Below are 24,952 nucleotides of genomic sequence, written 5' to 3'. Positions count from 1 at the left end.
TAGCTTCATATGAACTGTAGAGATAGGACAAGGGGTGATGGGTTTAAACTGAAACAGAGGAAGTTCAGGTTAGATATAAGGAAGAAGTTCTTTACTGTGTCGGTGGTGAGGCACTGGAACAGGCTGCCCAAAGAAGTGGTAAATGCTCCGTCCCTGGCAGTGTTCAAGGCCAGGTTGGACGGGGCTTGAGCGACATGGTCTAGTGGAAGGTGTCCCTGCCTATGGCAGGGGGTTGGAACTGGATGATCTTAAGATCCTTTCCAAACCTAACTATTTTATGATTCTATGTATAACATTATTTATCATCTTTTATATTTAAACTGATAGTTATTTCCAGGTTCCAGAAGAGATCTTTAGCATCCTTATTGCTTAGAAAATAACTGAGGCTAGCAACTACCATGCACTGTGAATATGCCAAAGTATTATCATTCCCGAGAGGAAAATGAAAAGTAGTAGCAAACAGAGATACATCTTTTTTGTGAAAAGACATTTAAACAGGTATAAAAGCTGAAAACTAAACCATTTAAAAGCTACTATATCACTTCACTGGAGAAAAACAAACTGTCACATTTTAGAGAAACATTTGACTTGGGCAGTGTTTAAAAGTTAGGTTGCTTTTCTGTCCTTCAGCTTTTTTAGTTCTTGTAACTCAGCTCTGGCAAGTTACATTATGGAATACAGATACTCAGTTTGGAAACCAAACCACACAAAGCATTATTGCAGTGTGGCTGCAATCCTACTTCTTTCCTGAGAAGTAAACCCAAACAGGCATCTTTACAAACTGGAGAGAGGATCTCAGAGTGTAACAGTACTGAAAGGACTATAAGGCAATAAAGAGGTGGACAGTGGCTAAAGCAGCAAAACTCTTGGCTGCCCTTTGACTTTGGAAGAAAATGACACCTTGTTGTGGTTTAAGCCCAGGCCGTAAGTTAGAACCACGAAGTCCACTTCCCCCCCCACCTTTCTTCCCTCCGCTTCTGGAGGGACGGGGAGGAGAATCAAAAGAATGCAACTCCCACGGGTTGAGATAAGAACAGTTTAATAACTAAGGTATAACACAAATCACTGCTGCTACCACTAATAGTAATAATGATAAAAGAAATAACAAGGAAGAGAATACAACCACTCACCAACCAGTACCTCGCCCCCACCCCGCAGTGATCCAGCCCTTCCGGGAACTCTCAGTTCTACCTCCTGGCCATGACGTGCTGTGGTATGGAATATCTCTTTGGTCAGTTTGGGTCAGGTGTCCTGTCCTTGCTTCCTCCCAGCTTCTCCTCCTCCCTGGCAGAGCATGAGACTCACAAAGTCCTTGGTCAGTCTAAACATCGGTGTTATCAGCTCTGTTCCCAGGCTGAAAGTCAAAAACACAGTGCTGCACCAGCTACTAAGAAGGAGGAAAAATGACTGCTACTGCTGAACCCAGGACACACCTCCACAGAATTCCCATTGGGAATGGAAGATGAGAGGACTGTATTTTGTTTCTCTCTGGTTTTAAAACTAATGTGATTACATTATTTTTTAGTTGAGGCAAATTGAAGATACTAAAATGATCAGCAAAGGTTATTCAGGATTTCTTTTTTAAGCTAAGTAATAAATCAGAGACAGCAGAAGTGAGCCAACTATCCACAGATATTAAAAGTATGTTTTAAAAGGTGCTGCAGGCAATTCCTTTTCATCTTAACAGGAATGAGGTAGAAAGATGTAAATGGAGAAGTTCACTTGCAGGATCAGAAGTCCTATGTGTGAACCATCAGTGGTTTGGAAAGTGGTGCCTGGCTGTGCCTGTGCCCAGCTCTCACCTGCCCCTAGAGCAAGGCTGACACTTTCCCCTCTCTCTGAGCTTCACCAGTTCATCACCAGGGGTGGATGAGAGAGGATTGACTTCTGAGCTTGATAAAGAGTGTGAAACAGGGAGCAAAATGCTAATAGCAAAATTTGTCATGGTGGAGAAAACGCTCTGATTTCGTTTTGGTGTGTGCTCTGTATGTTTGTGCCCTGAACTGCCGCATTAAATTTCACTTCTGTTCTCAAAGGTGCCTGCAGAAAAGTGATGGATGTATGGTAGATGCTTCCCAGACAAAGGCTGGGGTTTGTTACTCCTTTTACTCCTTCCTTATGTTCTAAGAAGTGAAATAAATTACAGCCTTTCTAGCCCAGTTGCACAACTGACATAATTTTTTACAAAGCTGTCAAATATTATGACCAAGGAATACCATCTTGCCAAAATTCCAAGTATTACAGCTAATATTTAAATTTTAAGCTGTAATTCCTAGAGGTTTTTGATTCTTTTATAACCATTAGGTAGCATTAGAAAGGGAGCAAGGAGTTTTAGCTCAGGGAAAGAAGGGATTCTGCTAAATTAAAGGACACAACTCATTGGCTCTGCTAAAGGAAAAGTGATAAAATATGAGTATGCCTGTCCGTATCCTTCAGCCAAGGAGAAGTACTGGGAAGTGTTATAAATAGGAACATTGTTCACAGGCTCGCTTGGATGATGTGCACAGCACTAGCAGCGCGATAAAACTACAAATATAGATTTGCTCATTGGGACATACATGAAGTTACAGGAATCCTAATGTCACTACAGGATATCACAGGAGTTACTTTTGCACAGCCAGCAGACTTTTAATTGTAGTTCACTCACGGCGATTGCCCTGTTAGAGTAGCACAGAGGTGAATTAAATTGTAGGTAGTTGGGTAATGGCTTGCTACAGGAACCCATAAAAATACCTTCTTTCTATGTTTTTGATAAATGAGGATTAGGAAGAGATAGTTCTGCAGTACTGAGCAGCATTTCTCTCTCAATTATTACATTAAAAAATGTCCCTAGACTTGCTTTTTTCTCTGCACATTGCTTTAGCAGTAATTTTACACGGTATATTTATAGTTTTATGTGGTTCTTATGGAGACACTGAGTTTCAAGATTTTTAAATAGAGCATGGAAACGTTTGGCTGGGAACCATCTGCTGCTCAGCAGCAATGACCAGCCGTGGGATAGGAAAAAGGAGACTGGTAGGGGAAGGAAGAGGAGGAAGAAGCAAAAGGATGTGCTTGCTTACTTTGTACTAATAGAAGCATAATTAAAGGGTTTGATCAGAAGATTCTGGAACAGAGCTCCAGATCCCACTCCCAATTTTGGCCGTCATTTGCTTCAAGAAATTTTGGACATCAGGCCTCGCGATAGAGTTTTTATTTGCTCTGTCCATGTCATGAGGCCACAACATCCAACCACCACTTCCTCTATTTTTGCTCATCCTTCCTTACAGGAAAGGTTGAGGGTGTTTGGATTCAGGGTTCATTCGATGCAGTAATAAAGCCCCAGTGATGAGCTCTGGTTGCAGTTCCCTTTCCAAATTTGGATATGCACAGGTACAGAGATGGGAAAACCCAGCCCGGGAGAGCCCTGCAGCTTGGCAGGGGATGCTCTGCCGTCAGCGTGTAATGATAGTATCGACCACAGTGCTATAAATACAGCGGTGCTATAAATTCACTTGAGAGGCTACTGACTTTTATATGGAGCTGATAAAAGAAATGGGGAGAAGACTAATGCAGGGGTGTTTATCAGGTTAGGGGAGGAGTGCTCGCTCTGTCTGTGAACCCAGCAGTCGCTTAGCAACATAATGATCAAGTGCAAGCCTGCGAGATCCACTAAATAATGTCAGCGTGATTAATGCAGAATAGACCCAGTGGCTGGGAAGGAGAAAAGCCACAGCTCCCAGTGGAAACTACATCCTTCCCTCCAGCTCCAGTGAGCTAAGAAAGGCTAAAGAACAGCAACTGCTGCTGCTGCCATCCCCACACCAAAATGATCAATGGCTTTGCCATAGGGAGAAACAATTTCTATTTCAAACGGTGCTTATGTTTCTCCATCTGTGTTTGTATAATGTCCCTGTGGCCTCTGGGGCAGCTTAGGAATCACTCCTGGAAGTGGGGAATGCTCGTTATGAATGTGGCGGTTTATGGAGGGTGCTTAAGCATGCAGGATTGGATCCTCTAGGAAAAATAACCTGGACTGTGTTGGCATAACAAGTTTAAACAGTGAAACTCCCTATGGCCAGGGGGTTTGTCCATCTCTGATGGGGTTTTTTATGACTACCTGGAAAAGTTCCCATTTTTTCACAAACAGGTAAGGCATTAATGAGCTTAGCAGTGAGTCCTTCATAGAGACTGAGCCTACATTTGGTTTATTGTAAAGGTTGTCTGGATTTCACAGATGATGAAATACATATCTTGTGTGGATAATTCTCAAGCTTTGATTTTCCAGTTTACTGCTGTCCCATTAGATCCATTTCATTTCCTTAACTGTTTGTCAGCCATTTTCACAGGATTGCTTGCTTTGTCAGTAATTTTTGCAGTGTTTCAGTCATTCCATTTTGTCATTTTTATTTGCTGTCATGACTGCTGTTGTCAGAAGAGGGTCATGCTGAAGTGCCATGAAGTAAGTGACTACCATAAAGCATAGAGTATTCTATGTTATACATTCTGCTTCTTTTTAATGCTCACTCCTTGTTATTGCATTTTAGTGATTTTGGTGTTGACTTTGTTACAAAGTGCAGTGTGGATTAGATCATCCTAATCCAGAAATGGTAGCCATTCCAGAACCAGACATAGGATGTCATCTCAAGCTGAACTAAAAGCTACTTTCATCAGAGAAGTATTCAAACAAACATGAGCACATAAGCCCAGATTCCTGAACTTATGTCTGAGCACCTAAATAAGGGGTGTGATTTTTCAAATATGCCATCATTCTGCTGGATTTTTAGAGGTGAGAGGGGTGGGGAGGGATGCGTAGAACAGTTTTACATACTTGGGTGAGGGGAAGAGTAAAGACAAAATAGCCCTCAAAAAAATTAAGATCTGCAGCGGTTATTACTGTCCAGTCTTTCATCCTTGGAAGCGGTGAGGTTTCCCCCTTTCTCTTTCCAGCTTCCCTTGACCATTTTTTCCTGCAGCTCTCCAAGGAGAGACGACTGAGACCATCTCCCTGTCCTCTGCCCCATCAGCACCATTTCCTTACTGCTGCTTTCCAGGCATTTTTGCCACTTGCATGGAAGCTGATGATCTTGAACAGACCTCGGTGATTATTCTTCACTCATGCTGAAATGTTACCTGCCACAGACACTAACCATTTCTGAGTTCTTCTCACTAAAATAACACTATTATGAGAAGCTCTGTATCCTGCCAGTCATCACATCAGCCCTTGCTCTTAATCTTCCCCAAAACCAGATAATTATTGTCTTACTTTCCTACCGTTCAATTTTCATTTGACAGCCCAAAAGTAAAGTAAAAATGTAAGAGACGAAGGCAAAGTTTTGGATTGATGTGCTCTCAAAATCTGTTAGATGTTTCTTGCAGTACCTCTCTATGGGACTTGTTTCACTTATTGATTCTGTTGGTTGTTAAGACTTTTTTCTCTAATACAGTGGAAGAAACAGTGAGTCTGTTGGCAAGTTACAGGACAAAACAGCTCCCATGAGAGCATAATGGTTGTTTGGTTGCAGTGAGCCATCTTTCACTAATTTGCTTCTGATATTAATTTAACAGTAAATTGGAATCCGGAATTTCTGGCATAGAAGCTGTTTTGATGACTTTTATACTTTTGTGGCATAGGAGTTATATATTGTGATTTTAATGTGAAGCAACATAATGGGCATTGCAGACAGTGCGGTCTTACAGCAACAAAAGTTTGTAAATTACTACCATATGCTGATTCTAACAGAGTAAATCTTATTTAAAATAATTATCAGACTTTTCACCTTTCTAAAATGAAATTTGGGGTTAGACAGGTTTAATATGGATTTAATATGTTTAGTGTAACAGATGATCAAATAAGGCATAAGAAATTGCTCTTACTAAAAATCTGGAGAAGCCACAATACAACAAAACCATGCCTGCTTTCCAGCTGGAATGTGCCTGGTCCTTATTGACCAGGAAACCAATCAGCCATAACATGCAAGACAGCTGATGGTTTCAAGGGTGTGTCTGCATAATAGATTGTGTTGGAGATGTCATAAATTACAATTTAGGATGCACTGGAGTTACACAAATAGGCGTGTTTTTTCCTTGGATTACAATTACAGTACAGCAGTCTCTGTTACATGCTAGAGTTGACTTGGCAGGTGAAAGAAGGGAAAAAGAGGGGAAAAATGAATCTTGGAATTAAGGACTTTAAACTGAAAGCCTGGCAATGCAGCCATGTGCTTCAGCAGTTGTACATGACCTTCATGAGGGCCGTATCTGTGTGTGAAGGCTGCAGAGCTGAGAGCAGAGCTGGCTGAAGCACTGCAGCTAGAGCCTTGCAGGTTGCTGAGTAGTTCTGGAGGCAGCAGTGACCTCAAGCTGCTGTGGTTAAAACTTGTCCTAAACTGCTGTTGCAGCAGTGGGGCCATGTGCTGACTCAGAGACCTGTCTGTGTGCCCACGTGTGTGGTAGAACTAATAACTTTCTTGTAGAATGTGTGTTATTGCAGGATTAAGTCTGTTAATGTTAACAAAGTGCTTGCAGCTTTCTGCCCAGAGAAGCTGTGGCTGCCCCATCCCTGGCAGTGTTCAAGGCCAGGTTGGATGGGGCTTGGAGCAACCTGCTCTAGTGGAAGGTATCTCTACCCATGGTAGGGGCATGGAGCTAATAAGCTTTAGTTCCCTTCCAACCCAAACCAGTCTGTGATTCTATGATAAAAGGGTTAGTATATATGATAGCTTCAGTATTACTGTGGCTGGTATTGAAACCTCATAATCAGGTAAAATAAAACATTTCCTTAGCAGTGATCCAGAGCTTTATTTTTAATAGTCAGTAGCCCTGACCCAATGTCTTGGAAAAAGCAAGATGCCCACAGATCTTTTAGTATTGCTTGTAACTGTGCACAGCCATTGCTTTGATCCAGACTGGCAGAAAGCAAAGTACAAGGTTGATTGTGTTGCTTTGCTCGCCCACTATTACTGCCCATGGGTCTGAGGTTAGGTAACACTAGTCCAAGGAATACCTAAAACAAGAGCCTGCAGTTTACTTTTGAGTGTTTTGTTTTAGTGGCTTAATATACTTTCTTTAAAGGAACAGTGGCAGTGATTTCCTGAACAAGGATGGGCGGGGAGTCTGTGAAAGGAACAGTAGAGAGAAGGAGCAGCAAAAGTGAGTTACAAAGCAGAAGGTGTACACTTTGCCTGGAGCTGTCAGTCAAGTAACAGAAATAATCTTTCAGCATCTGGCATAATAGAAGATAGATTGCATCATCCATTTGATATTGCCACAATGAGTGTGAGTACAAAACCATGATTTCTAGTATTTGTAACACAGGAAAGTTAAGTAAAAGGGTAATTGCTGGTAAGGAGATTGGGAATCATTTTCACATTCATGCAAAACTCATCCTGCTTTTCTTGCAGTCACTATGGCAGCATTATCCCAATCCTTAGCAGAGCAGGTTTTTTGTTGATTTAAAATCATGTCATGCCTTATAAAGTGTGTGTGACTCCTAATGCTAAGTTAAAGTAGGCAGAAATAACTTGCTCCCCTTGCTTAGTAGAATTTAGTAGTTTCTTGCCATAGACTTTTTATTTTTAAGAATGCTTAGCTTCATTCTTGGAAGACAAGGAGAGCCATTAAGCTCCAAAAACCTCACAGGAAACACTCAAAACCTTGCCAAGTGTTTTCTTTCTTTGTTAAATTGCAGAGACATAAGTGCTACAAGTATTGTTCCTACTGTGTTTTAAGTGAAGTACCAATCTCTCAACACTCAAAAAGATCCCCCTGTTCGCATTGAAATACATGGAACAATCTGTGGGAGACTGGTGGGATTGCTTATGTGAATAACATGTACGTGCTCCAAACAGTTATTCTTAGTGCTTTCTTAATAACACAGTATTGGAGCTTGATTTGAATGAGTCTCACTGTGATACGAGCATGCTTTGAATCTCAGTGCTGTAGTGCTGCAGGTTACCTGATGTCTGGGTTTGTTAATTATGTGCCAAAGCCCCAGAGGTGATATAGGGAGTATGTAGCTCACAGGGCTCACAACAGCCAGCAACAGACCAAGGAACCACTGAAGAATGTCTCCAGTTCAGTACAAGCAGGACTGCAGGAAGGCTTCTACCAGAGAAGGGGGTTAATAGTCCATTTACCATCTTTCTAATTGAAATTTTAACCACTCTTCTATTCAGGATGTGGGTGACCAAAGTCAAGTCACTGTGGAGTTCACAATTACACTGCACTGGGCTCAGCCCCAGTGAAACAGGTTAATCCTACACCCCACATTTTCCTCCCTAGCAGCCGCAGTGCTCTGCAGGAAGGAGCAAAGCCATCACAGTTACCTAGGGCGAAGCAGCACAAGAGGGGCTCTCATTTATGAAGTGGATCTAGTGAAGTGACGTGCCTCAGAGAGAACAAATGTGGGCTTTGACCCCTGCTATGTGGATCATTTCTGGTACTTGATTTGGTGGCAATGAATACAAAATCTTTAAGCAGTGACTTAGGAAGAGATGGCAGTTTCTTCCATAACAGCACTTTAAATCTTCCTTCTTTGGCTCCATAAGATCTTTTCTGCACAGTGGTGAATCTGCATTATTAATGAAGGCATCTGTATCCGACATCAGGCACTCAGGTCATCTTCAGTTCTATGCAGGTATGACAGGTCAGACGTGTGGGCCTTCTGGCATTTGGACACTGAGGGCTTCAGTCAGGGTCTAGGTTAGAAATCTAACAATCCAGATTGTCCTCTGGAGTCCATGGCATCACTTCAAGGATAAATAAATCCTTCCATTGGTCTGGAAGTGTCTGAAATTCGTTGTCTGAAGGATTTCCTAGTTGGCAGGGTATTTTAGAAGAGAAAAACTTTGGAGCTTAAGGTACGCACTGGTTCTGTGGAAGATCCTGAAGTGCACACTCTGACTGGCAGACTTTTCTCATGAGAAGTAAGGGCTCTGAGGTTAAGCATTTTATGTTATGATCAAACCTGAACCTGGATCTTCTGCTTTTAAGTTTGTTCTATAGCCAGTAGACAAAAGCAGACTCATCTGCTCTTTCCCCAGCCTGTGAGCCTCCCATCAGAGCTGGCCTCTTGGCAAGCTTCACGCCTGCTTAGTTTGTAATCTAGAATTTCCTTTAGGCAAGAGATAGGTGCCAGCGACCTCATCACAACCACATCACCTCTGGGCATGCACAGGAACAAGAATTTTGTCTCCTCAAGTTTTGCAGTGGATCTGCCAAGGCACCATTTCTGTGTAGAAAGAAATGGACACAGAAGGCCCTTTATGAACCTTGGAAGGACTGTTTCATTTTTAAAGCTCAAAAAGGCAACCTGAACAGAATAGGAAATGAGAGAAGCTTGTGCAATGCGTTCTGTGAACAAATGGGAATACAAACATACCCTAAAATACAAACACACCATGAAATTCACTGAGTAGATGTCCAGAGATCCAAAATCCATTGCATCCTATACTACCGTTATTAGCTGTGCTATCTAATGGTGTGTAAAACTGGCAGGTTAAAACTGAACTATAGGATCCCTCCCCTCCATGCAACAAAGGGAAGACCAATTCCTGATGGCACTTCTTCGGGAGCACAAGGTGCTTGTGTGCTTATTCCACTTGGTATTTCTCATTTAACCATGAATTAATGTGGTGTAGCCTTAAAAAGGAGGAATGTGCTCTGGAAGGTGTTTTCCTGCACTGCTCATGAGCAAAGGTTTTGTTTTTAACTATGGCTTACCATTGATGATTGTTTTATGGAAAAGATTTAATGATACCATCATAGTACTTTTAACCTGATACTCTCATTAAAAAAGCATTCCAAACCCGTATTTACCACGTGTTGATATGGACAACCCTTCAGCTGGTGGCTGATGGATCTAACTCTCCATGTCTGTTTACCATTTCAGGAGCACGGAAGTCATGAGTACTGTCTCAGGTACACGAAGTACAACAATCACTTTTACTGTCCGACCTGGAACCAGCCAGCCGATCACACTGCAGAGCAGGTCCCCAGACTATGACAGTAGGACCTCAGGAGCAAGGCATGCTCCAAGCCCTGTGGTTTCACCAACAGAGATCAATAAAGACATCATGCCTGCTCCTCTGACTGCTTCTGCTTCAGCTTCATCTCCTTCTCCAACTTTGTCCGATGTATTTAGCCTACCCAGCCAGCCCCCTTCAGGGGACTTATTTGGCTTGACCACAGGGCGCAGCAGGTCTCCTTCTCCCTCAATATTACAACAGCCAATCTCAAATAAGCCTTTTACAACTAAGCCCGTCCACCTGTGGACTAAACCAGATGTGGCAGATTGGTTGGAAAGTCTAAACTTAGGTGAACATAAAGAAACATTTATGGACAATGAAATAGATGGCACTCATTTACCAAATCTACAAAAGGAAGATCTGATAGACCTTGGAGTGACTAGAGTTGGGCACAGAATGAACATAGAAAGAGCTTTGAAACAGCTGCTGGACAGATAAGAATAGCTATTTTGCCTCTCAAACTTCTGTTGATAACTAGAGATGGGCTGGTACTGAAATACCCCAAATGCCTTGTCTGTCTGCGAGTGCCAGCAAAATTGGGGGGGAGGGGGAAAACAGTTCAATTTCTGGTACTCAGGTAATGCAGACTGTGTGCTACATGCCCAAGCAGAAATTAAATGTTTTACACGAGTGGGGCCATTTTATTTCAAAGCTGTGGGGAGATACGAGAGAGAGAGAGAAAATTGTTAACTTCAAAAATTCTATCTCTTGATCCTGCCCTTCTGCTGGAACCGTTATATGCCGCTTTTCTTTCCATTTAGAATTGCAAGCAGTTCACTTTTGTATTGAAAAGCACTATATTCTCTTCTTGACATTCAGTCTCCAAGCAGGCTTCCTTCCCCGGCCCTTAGTTCATTTTAAGAGGATAGATTGCTTCATTGCCATTCAGACCCATTTTTTATCGGTAGCAGAGGCAAAGACAGGTGCTGGAGTTCATATGACTGTTTTTTACTAGTTTAGCTCTCTGACTCGTTGGCAGTGAAGCTGGTTGTTCTGCTGGAATTAGTTCAAAGGTAACCTTGCTCTGTTTTACCTGGTATTTCTTTATTTCTGCAGTTATACGTAGCACTCTTCCAAGGTGGCAGAACAAGTTCAATACACGCTCCATTGACTTGACCTGTAAGACGATGCAGACGTTGCGTAAAATCCAAGGAGGAATGCACACTTAGAGGTACAACAAAATGAAGCTAGTTTGAACCTGAGACCCCCAGTTTTCAACCAGCTAAACTACTGCTAAGTTGCAATATGAACTCTGCAAGCCAGTAAAAATTTGGGGTTTGGTACAGATGCATCTTTGGACCTCACAGTCAGATACTCGAATAGGCCGAGCCCCAAGAGATGCTGGTTTATTCAATGAGTGGTAAGTCCTTAGTTAGTTTGAACATCAGGCCAAGAATGAAGAAAAAGATAGATGAATGTTCCCATTGAAGTCAGTGGGAAGATTGCCAGTGTTTTAAGCGAAGAGAGGGATTTCAGCCTGTTAGCAGAAATGGGAACGTTTCAACTCAGTAGAAAAGCAAAAAAAGATAAGAAGGTGATGCCAGGATGGAGAGTAGTAGAGAGAATCTCGGCATGCGTGTGTTCCGAGGGCCAGGAGAATTGGGTAGGCATCCAACTTCTCATTTTTATCACCGTTAACAGGTACGGGCTTCTTGGCAAGAAGAGCAGGCTGAGCACCTCGAAGGCTCCAGCCATTTCTTTGCATGGCTGTTGGTGCAGTCACAGGATTGATGCACGCACCCTGTGGCCCAGCGTGGACTGGGGTGGTGGGGAAAAAGCTCGAGGGCTTTCCAGGAGACTTCAGTCAGCAGGGGAGAAAACACAGATTTGGTTAAAAGTATGACTTTCCTTTTTATTTCCTGGGTTTTTTTTAAAGTTAACAAATCTCTCTCCGCATGTTTGAACTCCCCTTGTAATTTACACCTCTTCATAGCTGTGAGTTTTGTAGGTCTTTATTAACGTAATACTCAAGACGTTCAAGGTGGGTAAATTGTGTGTGGACAGCTAGACTGCCTACCTACCATCCTTCCAGGTTCTCTTACATTTTGGAAGGTACCTGAACTTTCTTTCCTTGCTATGGTCCTTGATATGGTCCAGCCTATCTCTAATTTTTTTATTGTGATTATTTTTGCTCACAAACAAGTGTCTAATTAGGTCTGCAACAGCCCTAGTATGAGTACATAAAGTTTAGCATTTTAAATATCTTTCTTTACTGCAAGTTTAAATAGTTGTACAGATAGTTTATAAGCACAATATTTTAAGAAAATAAGTGGCTGGTCTACTGGCAGCCTTTGTGCCACTTCAGTGCTAGGAAGTTAAAAACAAAAAAAAAAAACCATAAAAAGACAAAAAAAAAACACTAAAAAATAAAATAAAACTTTTGTGGTTTACTACTATTTCTGTGGAATAATGATAAAGTCTTGACCTTTTTAAAAATCAACCTCATTTGGATGCATCTGAACCAGCAGAGCTATGTTATATTTTCTATCTTTGCTAGAACTTCTACAAAGGAGGATGAATCTTTCTTCAGAAGTGGTTAACAGTTACCAACTCATTGGATACTCATAAAATACAACTTACTTACTTAGCCTCCTGTCCCCTTTACGGAACAACAAAGATCTTTTGACTTAAGACCTGTTACTATATTTGTATTTGAAAGTTCCAAGTAACCTTGTAATAAAAACCAAGTGCTGAGGCATTTTCCTTTGAGGAGTACTGAGTTTTTCCGTAGGCGGTGTAGAAATCGGCAGTGTCATCCAGATAGGCGATACAGGCAACTTGAGGCCATCAAATCCTTTCTAAGAGGTGTAAAAATGGTGATTTAGCCATCATTGTCTTCCATTTGGTGATACGACAGAATTCAGTAAATAAACCACTAATGCCATGCTCTCTTCTTTTTTTGTTTCTTTGGGTACAGTTGATCTTACCTCTGTAACATGTGCCAGAAAATGCATTAGGAAATACGGTAGTAAAAGCAAATGTAGAAGTTGACTTTTAAGCTGCTTTTTAATCACAACATTGTTGAATTTACGTTGAACACGTGCTGACATACACGGTAAATTACAGGTGACAGTAATCCCTTTCTTACACAGGTGTGTTTCTTGCTCGTGGATCTTTTCAGGTACTGAAAGACTAGGTACAATATACCATTAGTAGAAAAGAGGTTTAAAGAGCTAATGAAATAGTTTATTTTTTACCTTGTGTCTTACAAAGTAAAGGTGAGGAGACCTGGGTGGACCTAATTTCCCCACTAAAATACCCCTCTGCCAAGAGGAATCGGTCTCTAGCTCTGTGCGAGGATCTTGCTCCAGAAAGCAATAGTAACAGATAACGACATTGCCTCCGAGTATTTTCACCAGTCTGGAAATGTTGGGGGGAAGGAGAGAAGACCCATTTCTTTCATGCTACTATGATAGTGCAAACCAAGTTGTTAGAGATCTCTGAAATACATTCTGATATTCTGGGTTTTAGGATCAACTTTTGTTTATATACTGTAATTTAAATAAATTGCATTTACATGCCTAGTTTCTGTAATATTTGTGTATACAATACCAAAACCTTACAAGATGTAAATTGTGTATAACTGCACAGACTCCTTGCCCTAGGTGTCTGAGAACATTTTAAGTTGAATTCATATATTATAAAATGACTAGATGTGACTGTTGATTTACAGAATTTACATATCACAAAAGTTAATTATTTGTGGGACTTAAGTTAAGAAAAATAGTGCTTTTTTTCCTCCGTTCTTAAAGAGCATTACCCAGTTGATCTGGCGATGATTATGTGTATGAGCCACAAATATTGATGATTTTTTCCATTACATCTTTTCTTTTCTTTTCTAGATATTACTCTGTTTCTCGCTATAGTTTGTGTAACAACTTGTGTTCACGTTCTCTATGTTGCTGTAATTTTTGTGCTTTAATTCCTCTGATTTCGACTGATTAAACAAATCAAGCTCCTGTAACTTGCACTTTTCCCCAATCCTTAATACTCTTGTATGGCAACCAAAATTACTGTAAGAAATAAATATAATATTGCACTAAGGTTGTGGTTCTGATTGCAAACAGAGAACACTGTCTGGATTTTCATTAAAAAAAAAGAAAAAGAAGTTGCCAACCCCCTTGCAATCTGTTATTGAAAGCGCATAAAATGCTTTAACAAAATGTAGATAAAGGTGAAATAATTGATTTACCTTTTTATTTCTTCTCTTTTATTTATTTATTTTATTTTTTTTTGGTTAAAGCATTCCTTATGCCAAACACTAATTCATTTCCTGAATGTCTGATTCATGTTTTGCTATTGGAAAAGTAAAACTTTTCAACAAGAGGGAGAAAAACTCCGTATCTATTTGCCTTAAGGTGGATTTCAAGTGATGGATGAGTATTCTCTTCCCTGAGCACGTGCATGGAAATGCAAGCTCTGCCCCGTGTGCTGCTGGCGGTCTCAGGACGCTGGAGCTGGCTCTGCTCTGCAATTCCATATGGCACTGAAAGGTTTGGGAGGGAGTTTCAGGGTGGTTTTGCAGGGCAGAGCAGCTCCATGGAGGAAAGGATCCGGTTGGTGCTCCTTGTGCGTCTTGTGACTGGAAAAATGTACCGGTGGGGTTTGTTTGTACTGTGAATAAACAAGGCTCAAAATGGGAATTCCAAGGGAACCATTCACATCTTCTGGCTGAATCTAAACATTTGTTTTTCTATTTTCAAATGGTGATGCAATGAAGAATATTTTTTACTTTTCTTTTCTAAGATATTGGAATAAATGCCTAGAACTGTTGCCATTTGGTTTCATATGTTCCTTAACTACTATTTCCTTCTCAGATGTTGCTCTAGTTCATCATTTTTGTAGTTACCTGTTATTTCTCTCATATTTTTCCAACAACAATTCACTTGGCAGCTTTGTTTTGTTGAAAGAGAAAACATCCTCTTTTAATTTTAGGTATTGTGGTAATGCAATGATAAACCTCTGTGTATCCAACTGAAGTCTGGTATTGGAGAGTGCTGAGGTGCTGGCACAGGTTGCCCAGAGAAGCTGTGACTGCCCCATCCCTGGCAGTGTTCAAGGCCAGGTTGGACACAGGGGCTTGGAGCAACCTGCTCTAGTAGAAGGTGTCCCTGCCCATGGCAGTGGGCTGGAACTGGGTGAGCTTTAAGGTCCCTTCCAACCCAAACTATTCTGTGATTCTATGATTTGCAGAACAAAGAGCACTTCCCAATTGTCAATCCTTGTTGGTCAGAAAAGTGAGATTTGATCATTGCTGTTGTGCTGCGTGTTGTATCCATGTGTTGTGGGGGGTTTTGTTCTTGATTTTCTCTATTTTTCTGCATTTCGTAGTCTTTCATTCCTTTTGTCCAATACCATGAAAAGCCCCAGCAGCTCTTCTGTCTCCATTGTAACAGTACTGCAGGAAATGGGGGGGTAAAATTTGTACGTGCCTTAAGAGTTTTCAACCCGGCTCAACTACATCATCTTTAACATGAAGAGCTTTATCTTCAAGGTCTTACAGTACCTGCCAAAAAAGAGCTTGTGGTGCTGGGTCTGAATTACAATGTTCATGTCACTGCAATAGGAAAACTGGTTAGAATAACTTGAGATGCTTTCCATCTCATTTTGAAACATATTCAGCATCATGAGACTGGTTTGAAGTTCTCTGTTCAAAATATGTAAACCCTTGCTTAGTGTAGCTGACACGTGCTGTGTGTCACAGACAAGGTAACTACAATAAATAAACCAAGTAGACTTGATGCTTTGAAGTCTGAAACAAACTGGTTCTGTAACGCTGACATCTAGTGGCGCTCAATGGACAGTCTCAGAGCAATAGATGGTCTTTAAAGATAAGTACTGATTTGAAACTACTGTTGTTCTTCCTTCAAGGGGGCATTTTAGCCAATTTTTTATTATTGAGACTTGGCCTGGATATAAGCCAGGAAACAAAGGCTGACTGTATCATTACACACATTATACAGGGGGTGAGGAGTCTTTAAAGATCTGTAATGGGGTTTCTAGTTATATGTGGTTGGTTTCTCAGTTTATGCTTGGAGTGTTCACGCCTCCATATGCGCTGTCATCTGCATCAAGCACGTGTTGTAATGACAATATGGGTTTGGTCTCCAGTGCTGTAAATCTCGGGCTGTTTTCAGCAATGTCAGACATTGCAACCTGGTGACCAGCAGATGCTGCAGAGCCAAACTGCACGAGAGGGACGGGTGTTTGGGTGAGGGATCAGTTGGGAATAGCTGGTGGGTGATCTCTCAGGTGGACTTGCAGAACTGAGGTTTGGTTTCTCAAGGAAGAGTTAAGTTTTCCCTCAGGACTAATGGTAGAGGGAACACGTGCGCGTGTGTGAGTTCCTGTGTGCTTTTGATGTAAAGGTGCTTGAACAGCATGTTGGGAATTCATGTACAACTAGGGCACCGTGTTGCATGTGCTTGTCTATGTGTTGGGCTCAATGTTGCAGTGTACCTGTTTGCTTGGAAATTCTGATGAAAATACAATATATAGAAACATGTAATTCATGTTTGATGGGTTATTTTCCATTGACACTTCCGCATTATTCAATTGTCTCTCATCTCCCAGCTTCCTTTGATACTTCAAAGCAGTTTAAAGCATTTCTTATAACTTGTACTAGCTGAAACTGAGCTTTGGGGGAGAGCAGATCACCTCCCTGCCGCACAGCCTTCTGAAACCTTTGATTCCTTTTCCTTAAGGATATTCTTCTTCAGCAGAAATCCTAAGGGAAACGTTGCCTCATTACTACGATGTAAAGAATTCGCAGCTCCATACACAGCCGCCCTGTTGTCCGTAAGGAGTTTGGAGTGCTGCCACACATGGTACTTCCTACCCCCTAGAAAATACTTAGTGAGGAACTGCTGTGATCACTTGTCATTTCATTCTGACCTTGGTGTATCTTGAGGTCCCATTCGATGCTGGTGTCAGAGCTTTACAATGTGCAGCAGGGGTGAAGTCCAGGGAGCACTCCAAGACTCATTAAAGGAGAGAGAAAAGTGGCTGAGACCAAACTGGAAGTGTCATTGACCTCTTAGTCCACATGAGGTGCTGAAAAATGAACAAAAATAACTTCTTTTATACCTGGAAATAGTCAAACCTGAGCTCTGTGTCTGACTGTGCAACAGAAATACTCCTGTGATTAGCAGTCTATTTTATACCTCAAGCCACGCTGTTCTCCAGAGTGCTGTCTCAGCAAGTTTCTTCCTTGCAAGGCAATGGGTGTTAGTTTCAATGTGTCCTACATTCTGTAGGTCTGTTTAATTCACCTGTAAGGGTTTATAGTGACCCAGTAAGAGACAACAGGCCGTACATTTCACCTGAGGTTGTTTGAAATCTCTACTAACGCTCATCTCCTGCATTACAGAGAAGACCTGAAGCGAGGGGGGTGACCTCCAGGACATACTTGGCAAGTTTAGAAAGAAGTTTTCTTTCAGAGGAGAATTCTTCCCATGCTGTGTGCAGTCAAAGCAGATCATGTACACACCTTGCCTTTTAGTCTGTCGTTGCTGCACGTCCTCACACCAGTGGTGTTCTCACATTGACGGGCAATCGTCAACCCTTTAGAGAGAAGTCACTAATACTAGACCTAATCCTGTGTGTAGCAACTGTGCTGATGGCAAGGCTGCTTTATTGACAGGGAAGCTCAATATCTCATATTAAACACTTGAAAGACCAGTGCAATAGGAACAGGGACAATGTGCTTGTGGAAAATCTCACAGTGAATCTATGGGACTGCTCTGTTGGAGGTGACAGAAAGGAAGAGAAAACTTTGATTGCTCAAGCCATGACAATAAGTACCCATGCCAAAGGCAAGGCATTGTTCTCAATGAAAGGACCTGGCAAGCTGAGTGGGCTGAAGGCTGCTCACGGGAGCTCAGCAGCAGTGGGTACAAGTGGGATCAGTGGGGACAGCTACTGGTGAGATGCAGTGAGTGGGGATCCCAGCAGGGTTCTTAATGGCTCAGTCTGTGTAACTGAGCCCATCGGAGGCTGGAATGAGCTGTGTCTGCTTTTCCCACTCCCAGGAACAAGTGAAGAGCCAGGAGAGGGATTTTAACTAAATGGGATGTCGGTGCTAGCAGAATGTGTTACCCACTGGTGATGAATAAATTCCAGCTGGAACCTGGAAGTCCTTACTGTGCACAGAACATGGTTCGCTGTGGTCTCCTGCAAGGAGTAGTGTGGGATTCACAACCCAGGCCTGATTCACCTCCCATCCCTTCACCAGCATCCTGCTAACGAGAGCCAATCAAAACAAGCAGCAGCACCTGAGCACTGTGCACCAGCACCACCACCTCTCCCTGCTAATCAACCGCTACCTCCGGCCAGCTGGTTTAGCCATGGGCTCATAAAAGGGCAGGACCAGAAGGTTCTTGCCTCTCTGCTAGGAAGAGCTGGATCAGAACTCTGGAAGTCTCATTCCTTTCCTTCCATCACTTGAGGGTAAGGAGTTTTAATTTCAATCTATTTTACTTGACTGTGGGTGTTTGTTTGCTGCTTCTCCTCTAAGCTCTCTCGTGCTGGGTCATGTCACCCCCCTTCAGAAACCTGTTAGGTTTATGTTAGCATATGTGCCCTCATAGCTTCTGTCCACCTTAGAACATGCAGGGGTTGGATTTCAGCTCAGCTGTATGGAAGGCTAGCAGAAAAGTTGTAGCAGTTTCTGTAATGACTGAAAGCTTAAATTTTAGCAAAACACATTAATTTTCATCATTTTTTCAACCATTAAATAACAGATGAAGGAAACTTTGTAACCAGAGGGTGCCCCATCGGATGGGAAATAGCCTGTCTAGCTCACCACAGTAACAAATCCCATAAAGAATTGTTTTCAGGGATTTAAAACACAGAAACAACACAAACAGACTCCGGTGGGTGGCTGTGGATGATTCACTGTCCCCTCGAGGGCACCAGACAAACAGTAAGGACATCAAGGCTCCCAGCCAGCTGGACTACAACACGATTGCATTGTGTTTGCTCACTTGCAGTACTGAGAGCACAAGTTCTGTCCAGTTATTTGAGACTCTTGGGTTTATTGTAAGAGTTTTATCCCTGAACTGTAAATGGAGGCTCAAAAAAATCATCCCACCAAAATAAACCAGCTCTGTTTGGTTTGTTTGGGCTTTAAGTCCACCTTAATTGTGGAAGATGTGGGGTTGTTACACTGCCTTAGAGCAGAGGAGGAGCAGCCCTGTTGGCCTGGGTGCTGCTCAGAGCTGTGCTGGTGAAGTGGGTTGGGAAGGCTGGCAGGACAGCCCAGGACTGAGGAGAGGCAAGGGCTGGCTTGTCTGGTGACACAGCCCTTCCTCTACTCAACACTTACAGGGGAAACAGGGAACTGCTGTGTAGTGATGGCTAAAGGAGTTGTTTAGACTGGGAGTGCTGGAGCTGTAGCCAGGCTCTGAGAGGTGTAAGTCCTTTTTCCATGCATGTACATTGCTGAAATCCTCACTTCAGTGTTTGCCTATTTTAATTCCTACCTGGGCTAATAGGTATATCCCAACCTGTGTTTTGGTGATGATAGTTTGGTAAAGGTTGGGTACTTGTCCTGTCAATATACACCTATTAAATTCAGAGACAAATGTTACAACATCTATGCAGTAGGGCTAATAAAGGGCAGGATTTAATCAACCATTTCTAATAGGTTTAGAGTCCTTTAATGTTAACAGTATTTTCCTTATAATAAGAATACTTAAGCTTTAGTGTAAGAACATTTGGATCTGTTTGGCTTTTCTGGCTGAAAACTCCAAAGCCCAAACCCAGCAGCTCAGGTTTACAGCAGGACAAGGTTATTCAAGTGCAAATGAGCAGGGAAGCAGTTCTAAAAGCACTAGACTCAGGTAGAAGGAGCTCCCTGGAGTATTTGTTTCTAGATTGCAATGGAAATAACACCCAATATTTAGTAGAGAAGTGTTATTATAAACTTGGAATTCTACCAGACTCTATTTGAGTTCTTATATTGCTACATTAAGATAGGTTTTGATTGCCTTTATCAGTGCTTTGTTGGTCACGTTAAGGTTTCTTGCACTGTTGTGACAAAAGGGAGCCAGAGCCCTAAGAGTTAATTAGGATTAGACCCTCTTGGTTAATTAGGACTTTTTCTAGCTGGCATCAATAGATTAATTCAGGGTAGGATGATACATGCAGTAGTTTATATTACCAGAAATGGTAATAGCACTCTAAGTGCCTGGGAGCAATAATTCATCTTGAACTTGAGCATAAGCTCCTAACGCGTATCAGTTGGGATGTGTCCGGGGCTGCTGGACACAGATGAACACATACATTTGACAGCAGCATTAATAATAATAATGTTAGAAGTGGTACAAATGTAAATGAGCACATAATTATCTGGTACCATGTAGATTAAATGAATATACATTGCTGAAGAGAATTAGTAAGCAGATGAGGTAGGGCCTGGAATGCTCTAGGAGAAATGGCCAACAGACCTGAGAAACATCACCTGTGGACAGAACTACTCTCTCCTGCTGTTTCTCAGCAAAGCAGGCAAGGGAACATGTGCTGATCCTGCATATAAAAGTGCTTACCTTTGCTTTAGTAATAGAGGTTTCTACCATGAAAAATGAGAGCCCTGGTAAATGGTTGCTGAGAGGATGGACCTCCCTGTGAAACAAAGAGCAGCTCCTGGGCTCTGCACCTGGCAGTGAGCAGCTCCCTTTCTGCCAGAGCTTCAGCACATGTTGAGTCCTGTCCAAGATTCAACCAAACACCTAATACAATTCTGAGAATGTCTCTGTACAGCAACTGCTTGTCACAGATCACTGCAGGTTTAAATATGATCCAGAATAGTCTCTAATGAACAATCCCTAACAAGGAGTCCCTCCCCAGCATCCTTATAGGCCCCCTTCAGATAAACTTCAGACATCAACTGCATGGTTGGCCAAAAGTGCTCATGAAGAATCAGAACTATACGAAGAGCTGCAGGCAGAACTGGAACCTGCCTTTCCTCTCACAGTGCTATTATCCAGCCATGGGCTCCCTTGCAAACCTTTTCCACACAGAGGAATGATATGGGCACAGGTTGGGTGCTGGCATCATGCTTGCTTCAGTGCAGCCTCCTGTGTTTGACCACTTCCTAGCCTCGTCTCTACTCACAAATGCTACTGAAGCAAAACATGTCTTTATCCAGTTAAAAAGTGCTCCTAACTCTTCAATGGCAGCTTTACCAGGCTCAGACAGTGAGGATAATTGCTATTAATAAAAACTATAAAGCTTTTCACCTGACATTTTCACAACTAGGCTGAGCAAAGGTGATATTATTTAACCTCTTTGGCCTCACTGCCAATGGGTAGGAAAGCAAAAATTCCATCAGTTCTCTCCAGCTTCTGTAGGCTTAGAACTTAAAAACCTTTTAAGAGAAAATCAGTTCAATTAGATTCTCTTTGCTGCCCCAGCTCCTGACTTGGCATTAGCCTGACATTTACTCTCTACTTAAGACTCCTTTTGCATTGGAGCTCACAGTCTGGCTCACTAATGAATCCTGTTTAGCTTTTCATTTTCTCTCTCTCTGACTCCGTATTTTTGCAACATTCTGCACTACCAAAACCATCTAGAACCCAAAACCTGGAATTTGACATTGGGAATGCTGACCCGGGAACTCATGTGAGGTCTCTGAGGATCATCTTTTATGGTGGGAATTCTGCTAGAAGTTTATGGTCAGCCAAAACGGGTGCAGCCATTCCCTGGGCTTCGAGCTGAGCAGTAAGCACAGCTTGGAGCAGGTCAAGGCCACCAAAAGCCACTCTGTGATTCTCCAGTTGTGATTTACCCATCAGGAAGAGGTGAGGGAGTCTGTGATTTTCTGCTCTTTGGACACTTCATGGAGCCCCCGTGCTACCAAGCTGGTATTTTTAACTCAGAAGTGCCACTGTCTCTTTCTCTCTAGGTAAGCGCAGAGATAGATGGCTGCTGTGTGCAAAGCAGGCTCAAATGCAAGAGGTAAACATCATCTCTTGTTCCCTGCAGGCAGAGCTGCCACTTCTCACTTTCAGTGGGCTCAGCTAATGGAAACAGCTGAAACCGCAGATTTTATTTGCTATTTAAATAACAGTAATTCCTAAATTAATTTTCCTGGCTTCAAATGGCCATTAAACTCTGTACTAGGCCACCACTCACCTCTTTTTAAGGTTCCCTTGCTGCATGCAAACCACTTCCCAGGCAGTCCAAGATGCATCGTGCCCCTTTTCTGTCTGAGCTTCCCAGATCCTAGAACAAATTTGTCAAGTAAAGCTCTTTGGATCAATCCAGATTCCCTTTTTGGAAGCCACCCAGGGCAGTACTCTGCACACTTAGTGCTGCACAGCTGAGATTGATTTTGGTTCTATTCCACTTTCCATGGACTAATACATCAGTTTCCCTTTCACCAACTAACTTTCTAGCAGTAAATCACAGTACAAGGAGTGGGCTCAGCGTGAGGAGAATTTGAGGAAGCTTCTTCAAGCTTAGCAAGAACTAAGCACTGTGTCATTAGCATCCTGTGGATACTTGGGTATGGACAAGCATGTGGTGATGTGCCATATTAGTGCAGCCTGAATCTTGAAGGCTTCATATCCCTGTCACATAGCCTGCAACAAGATGAATACTGACTATGTGAAGTGGCAGCAGTTCTTGAACTTATACCAGAAGGAATTAACTTGCTGGTTGGGTATTAAACATCCATGGGTTGCACTTTGAATGCTCCTATGATAGGCTGAAGTCTCAGAAAATCACAGGTGGCTTTAAGTCTGCATTTGTGAAAGCTCTTGTCTAGAAGTTGGTGCTTCAGATTCTTGGTAAAGAGCATTGGTAGAAAAGGGACTTAAAAACTAGGATATGCTGAGAGGATTGTAGAGGTTGACTTCCCAGGTTCAGAAGAAAACCTGCAGAGGACACACAGACCAAGGCAATATGAAATTCCTACTGGTAAGTGCTTTATCTTGGCCAAACCACCTCTTCCCTGGGCTTTGTCATTTCCCCCGCCTCCCACTCCCCTGCCTTGGTCAAAAGTCAAAAACCAGTTAGGCTGAGCCTCACTATTGAACCGACAACAGTCAGCATTAACAACAGCCACCAGGGCCCTGCAGTGGCAGTTTGAATGCAGCTTCTGCCACACCATTGTGGCAATGCAGGTCAGTGAAGGATATCTCATCTCTGAGAATTTCTCTGCCTCCCATGTAATTGCTTTTCAACCTATGCAGTTATTATTGTTGCCAGCAGTTATTACAGAAATGGGCAAATGAAACATAAAATACCATAAAATATTTATATAACAATTACTTCGAGTGGTTTTACTATGTGCTTAATTAGAATTAATTTAGAAGACTGACTGTCAAGTATAAAATCAGTTGATTACACAGTGAATAAAATGGGTGCTGCTGCTGCCTTCTGTCACCTGAAGCCCCAGCATGCTCTGGAGTGATACTGGCACTGCATTAAGCAGCAACATGATGAATTCAAGGTGCCAAGAAAGTAAATGGCTCACCCAAAGTCAGACAGCAAAGCAGCAAGACATCCATTAACAGAAATTAACAGCTTGCTTGCTGCTCACTTTAGTACTCATAAGGAACACTGAGCCAGCCCTGCTGATGGTAAAGGCAGGTCATTTGCAATGGTATTTTCCAGCAGCAAGTGTATACCTTGAGCAATTACTGCTAATGAGTAAGAGTGATCTTAAACCTTCAAGACTTGACTGCCTCTAATCTTATAGTAGCAACTGTACAGTCTTTACCTAAATATACTTGAGGAGATATTAAATCAGTCTCGTATAGAACATCTTGCGGCACTGTGATAGTGAAATCAGTACTTTAGAGATGAAACTTTCTCCATTACATGAAGCAAGTAAGTTCACATGTGGAGCTGCTGCTTCTTCCCCTTGGAGCTCTTCCCTCCCTGCTGGAAGCTCATTTCTTGCAGGTGGGGAGCTGTAGCAGCACCCTCCAGCCTGCTGGGCCAGACCTCACAGCCATACCCTACACACCTTCACCCAGCACACATCAAAAGGCCCTTGGCATGGCACCAGGGAGGGCCCAGGGGCTGCTGCCCCCCCACCACCACTGTGCTCATCACCCACACTGGCCCCTTCAAATCTGCCTTTAGCAGCATAAAGCTTTAATAACCCCACCCCTCCCTGTACCTGCACATTTCCTTCTCCCATGGTGTGCTTATCTGCTAAAGCAATGCCTCTCTCGCTGTATTTTAGGAGTGATTGTGGTGAGCTCTGAAGCTTTGAATTGCCTGTTGATGTAGCAGCATTAAAGAATAATCAGAAGAAGGATGTTAGGATTTTCTCCCTTAGCATTTCCAGCAGCACATGGTCCAGTCTCAGCTCCTCAGTAAAGGTCAGGATTAGAAACTGTAGAATATGGGCTTGGGGCACCTTCCTGCAGCCAAGGCTCACAGGAGCAAAGCTTTCACCTAAGGATCCCTGTCATGACTAAGAGCAGAACAGCCTTAAAATGATGTCAAAGCTTACTTGGCTGTAGCTGATGGCTGTTTCCAAGAGCACTCAATGCCCTGCAGCCATCAGTATTCCCAGAAGCCATGAGCAACACTTTCACTGAAACCACAGCTCACCTCTATTGTAGAAGAACTTAAGAGGCAATAAAAGACAAAATTCTGCCCTAAATATTTCCACATGGGAGTGGGAGCAAAAGGCAAAGCAAGTGAGTTTCTGAGGAAGGGAAGTACTTGGAAGGCAGCAGCAACTAAGAAGAACAGAGGTGCCCTTGATGCCAGCACCAAGCATCCTGCGGCAGCTTTCCGTAGGCAGTGGGGATGCAGGCTGGTCCCAGGTAAGCTTGAGACAAGACGGAACCATCTGTAACAAACAGACTGACAAAGCAGTTTAAAAATACCAAAATATTCCATGCAAATGGTTCCAAAAGTTTATTGAATATTTCATTTACAAAAATCATATCCCTATGAGGTGTTCTAGGCAAAATTGGCTA

The 24,952-nt window shown here is 42.5% G+C and overlaps 1 protein-coding gene across 2 annotated transcripts in view; it reads left to right on the top strand.

Moving 5' to 3' along the window:
* SHANK2 (SH3 and multiple ankyrin repeat domains 2) overlaps nt 1-10,445 on the top strand; it is a gene marked incomplete at both ends in the record, with an annotated part of 306,577 nt that extends 296,132 nt beyond the window's left edge. For both annotated transcript variants that reach the window (XM_080618796.1, XM_080618797.1), the window contains one exon: nt 9,872-10,445. In XM_080618796.1, coding sequence (XP_080474922.1) covers nt 9,872-10,445 — 574 coding nt within the window. The remainder of the gene's footprint in view (nt 1-9,871) is intronic.
* Nucleotides 10,446-24,952: the final 14,507 nt, after the last annotated feature.

The sequence above is a fragment of the Psittacula echo genome, assembly GCF_963264785.1.
Source record: "Psittacula echo genome assembly, chromosome: 5".
Taxonomy (NCBI): domain Eukaryota; kingdom Metazoa; phylum Chordata; class Aves; order Psittaciformes; family Psittacidae; genus Psittacula; species Psittacula echo.
The sequence above is the reverse complement of the archived record's forward strand: the minus strand, read 5'-3'. Positions and strand labels throughout refer to the sequence as shown.